Source organism: Haplochromis burtoni, unplaced genomic scaffold (assembly GCF_018398535.1).
Source record: "Haplochromis burtoni strain Fernald_Lab_line unplaced genomic scaffold, NCSU_Asbu1 Contig_1587, whole genome shotgun sequence".
In the NCBI taxonomy this organism is placed as follows: domain Eukaryota; kingdom Metazoa; phylum Chordata; class Actinopteri; order Cichliformes; family Cichlidae; genus Haplochromis; species Haplochromis burtoni.
The window spans coordinates 1-2720 of NW_024583948.1; the positions used below are offsets into that span (position 1 = coordinate 1).

At 39.5% G+C, this 2720-nt stretch overlaps 1 protein-coding gene across 1 annotated transcript; it reads left to right on the top strand.

Annotated features, from left to right (window-relative positions):
• Positions 1 to 44: 44 nt before the first annotated feature.
• LOC121813363 lies at positions 45 to 2356 on the top strand. Its single transcript, XM_042217092.1, has 4 exons — positions 45 to 252; positions 486 to 654; positions 816 to 895; positions 1700 to 2356. Exons 1-4 carry the CDS (start codon positions 154 to 156, stop codon positions 1994 to 1996), a joined length of 645 nt encoding a protein of 214 aa, XP_042073026.1. The 5' UTR covers positions 45 to 153; the 3' UTR covers positions 1997 to 2356.
• The last annotated feature ends 364 nt before the right edge of the window (positions 2357 to 2720 follow it).

Here is a 2720-nt window from a genome sequence, read left to right on the forward strand (position 1 = left end):
TATCAGAGTTTACTTATGATAATACTGATATCTGCTTTGACAAAGGATTCGTGCTTTGTGGGGGAAGATGCAGCCTCCGTTGATGATCATATCAACGTGCTAAATGATCAGCACAAGAAGCTACATCCTGACACAGCACTGGTGAAAGACCGCATGACAAAAACCTTTGCATGGAGACATCGAGAGGTAGCTGAAGGAATGTGTACTGTGGACCTATTAAAGAGATATCCATTCCTGGGGACATCTGCAGGGGTAAGAATTGTTAAGATGATTGGGGAAACAGCTAATGATTTTTTTGTCTCTAAATCTGATTATTATTTTCTGTACTAACTGATTAATCAATCTGTTCATTATCTTTAGAATTTTTGTTCAAGGGTTAAAGCACTTTACATTTATCTCCAGTCTGTGTCTTTAAACATTTCAAAAGTTTAAATCCTCAATGTAAAATGTCATTCTTTTGTCTATTCTGCTCTTTTCATTTCCAGTTGTGTGATGAGGTTGATTTAATGCATCCCTGCCAAGACAACATCTGTCGCCGCTTTAGCAAAAACTTCACTGCTGTTCTTCAAAATGTTCTTCAAATGACCAAGGATTTGTCACTGAAGAAGGTCTACATGGAGCCAAGAGAGAATGCACTGGCTGAAGACATTACAGGTGCTAATTTTACCTCATACAAATAGTAAATTTTGTGACACTTCATTTGCTCTCTCTTCCAAAGATAATTGATGTACCATAGTGCCATGTCAAGAGCATGTTAATGGGAATTTGCATGCTATCAAAATCTAATGAAGTGCATTTGCATCTGTATGACCTAGGAATTGACTTCAAGGGGGCACTTCTCCTCTTGCCATCCATCTTCAAGGAGAAGATAGAAGATTTCATCATCCTTGGAGAGGTAAATGCATGATGCAATGCATAGCCTTTGGCCACAAGTTTCATTCTCGGTGTTGAGAGAGAATGCACTGGCTGAAGACATTACAGGTGCTAATTTGACCTCATACAAATAGTAAATTTTGTGACAATTCATTTGCTCTCTCTTCCAAAGATAATAGATGTACCATAGTGCCATGTCAAGAGCATGTTAATGGGAATTTGCATGCTATCAAAATCTAATGAAGTGCATTTGCATCTGTATGACCTAGGAATTGACTTCAAGGGGGCACTTCTCCTCTTGCCATCCATCTTCAAGGAGAAGATAGAAGATTTCATCATCCTTGGAGAGGTAAATGCATGATGCAATGCATAGCCTTTGGCCACAAGTTTCATTCTCGGTGTTTTGTTGGCATGGAGCTGAATTCAGCTGCGGTTCAGCATCACAGCTAAGCTAATGTAGGGGAAACACTGCTGTTAATCCACAGTGCTGCTGTGCTCTTGGGTTTTGTCTGGTGTTTATATAGATAGATAGACCTTTATTGTCCCCTTAGGGAAATTCTTCTTCACAGGTACTGTCACTGTCAGGGGTGATTGCTTTTGCCCTTGAATATTATGTCAAACTTTAGCAGCTTATCAAACACTACCACAACAGTCATTGGTCAAGAAGCTTTTTGTTTGGAGTAGGGGCCATGTTTACAGGTTATCAGAATAGACAGTTTTGTTTTGCAGCAAATAAAGAAGGTAATTTGAGGAATCTGTTGAAAATCCACTTGGCACATATTGCTTAAACATACTGTATACTAATGTTTTTCTTCCTCTTCTGCAGAATACTCCCATGAGTCCATACCCAACCATTCGAATGAAGGATAAGAGTTGGACAACTGCCCTCTCAAGACAGTGTCGCTGTGTTGTCACAGTTGAAGGAGTGGATGTTTGCTCATGCTGCTCGCTGGATGAGGCCTACATCTCAGCATTCTCCACCTTCTTCGTGTTCAACATGACCTACCCTGCATACTTCAAGAAAACACTTGTCTTTCTTCAGAACTGCATTGTCAACATAGGAGACCAGGGAGACAAACCCCTGCCAGTAAGTGTCACCAGGGTACTTAACCAACTCTATTAAATATGCCCCCACTCCACAAATTTTCAAAATGTTCAAAAAGGGCATTTACTCTGAGGAAGTTGATTACACATGTTGGGTTAGTACACGCACATGAGCCTCATTTCGGCATCACTTGTGGAATAAATGACTGCCAGGCAGCTTTTTCCAAGTATCACTCTTTTCAACGCCATGTGTGATCCGTCAAAACATTGTGTTCAGGTGTTTAATGTCTTTATGTGATTGTTTACTTTTTTTAAATGAATGTATTTTTCTTGACATGTCCTATGGCAATATACGAATGTAATCAAGGATGTATTCCTGTGGTTGTTTAAATGCTTTGATGTGATTCTATTATTGAAAATAAATGGTTAAATAACCAAATATTTTGGACTATTGGGGTACATTTTTGTCTCTTTAGGTACGAAATAGGTTGTCGCTGGGGGGGTACCCTCATAGGTACCCTATTGTACCCTTTTCAAGGGAACATTTCTGTACTATAGTTTGAAGGTACATTTATGTCTTAGGAAAGTACATGATTGTACTTCAGATGGTACAACTTCATAAGGTACAAAAATGTACCAAGCCTAAAGGGTACAGAAATGTCCTTCAAAAAGGAACACCCCCAGCGACAAGCCCAGATCTTTAATTAAGGGAAAGGTTGTCATTGAAAATATTAATGTCACACTCAACTGACTGCGTTTTATCTTCCCATTGCACTGATGGGTGGACAGTTCTTAGGTGCCTG

What these genes read in the sequence shown, in the direction of transcription:
- LOC121813363 (XM_042217092.1), top strand. Translation starts at nt 154, where the DNA reads ATGACAAAAACCTTTGCATGGAGACATCGAGAGGTAGCTGAAGGAATG. An exon ending in TCCTGGGGACATCTGCAGGG is followed by an intron (nt 253 to 485) that starts GTAAGAATTGTT and finishes TTTCATTTCCAG; the next exon opens with TTGTGTGATGAGGTTGATTT. An exon ending in ACTGGCTGAAGACATTACAG is followed by an intron (nt 655 to 815) that starts GTGCTAATTTTA and finishes TGTATGACCTAG; the next exon opens with GAATTGACTTCAAGGGGGCA.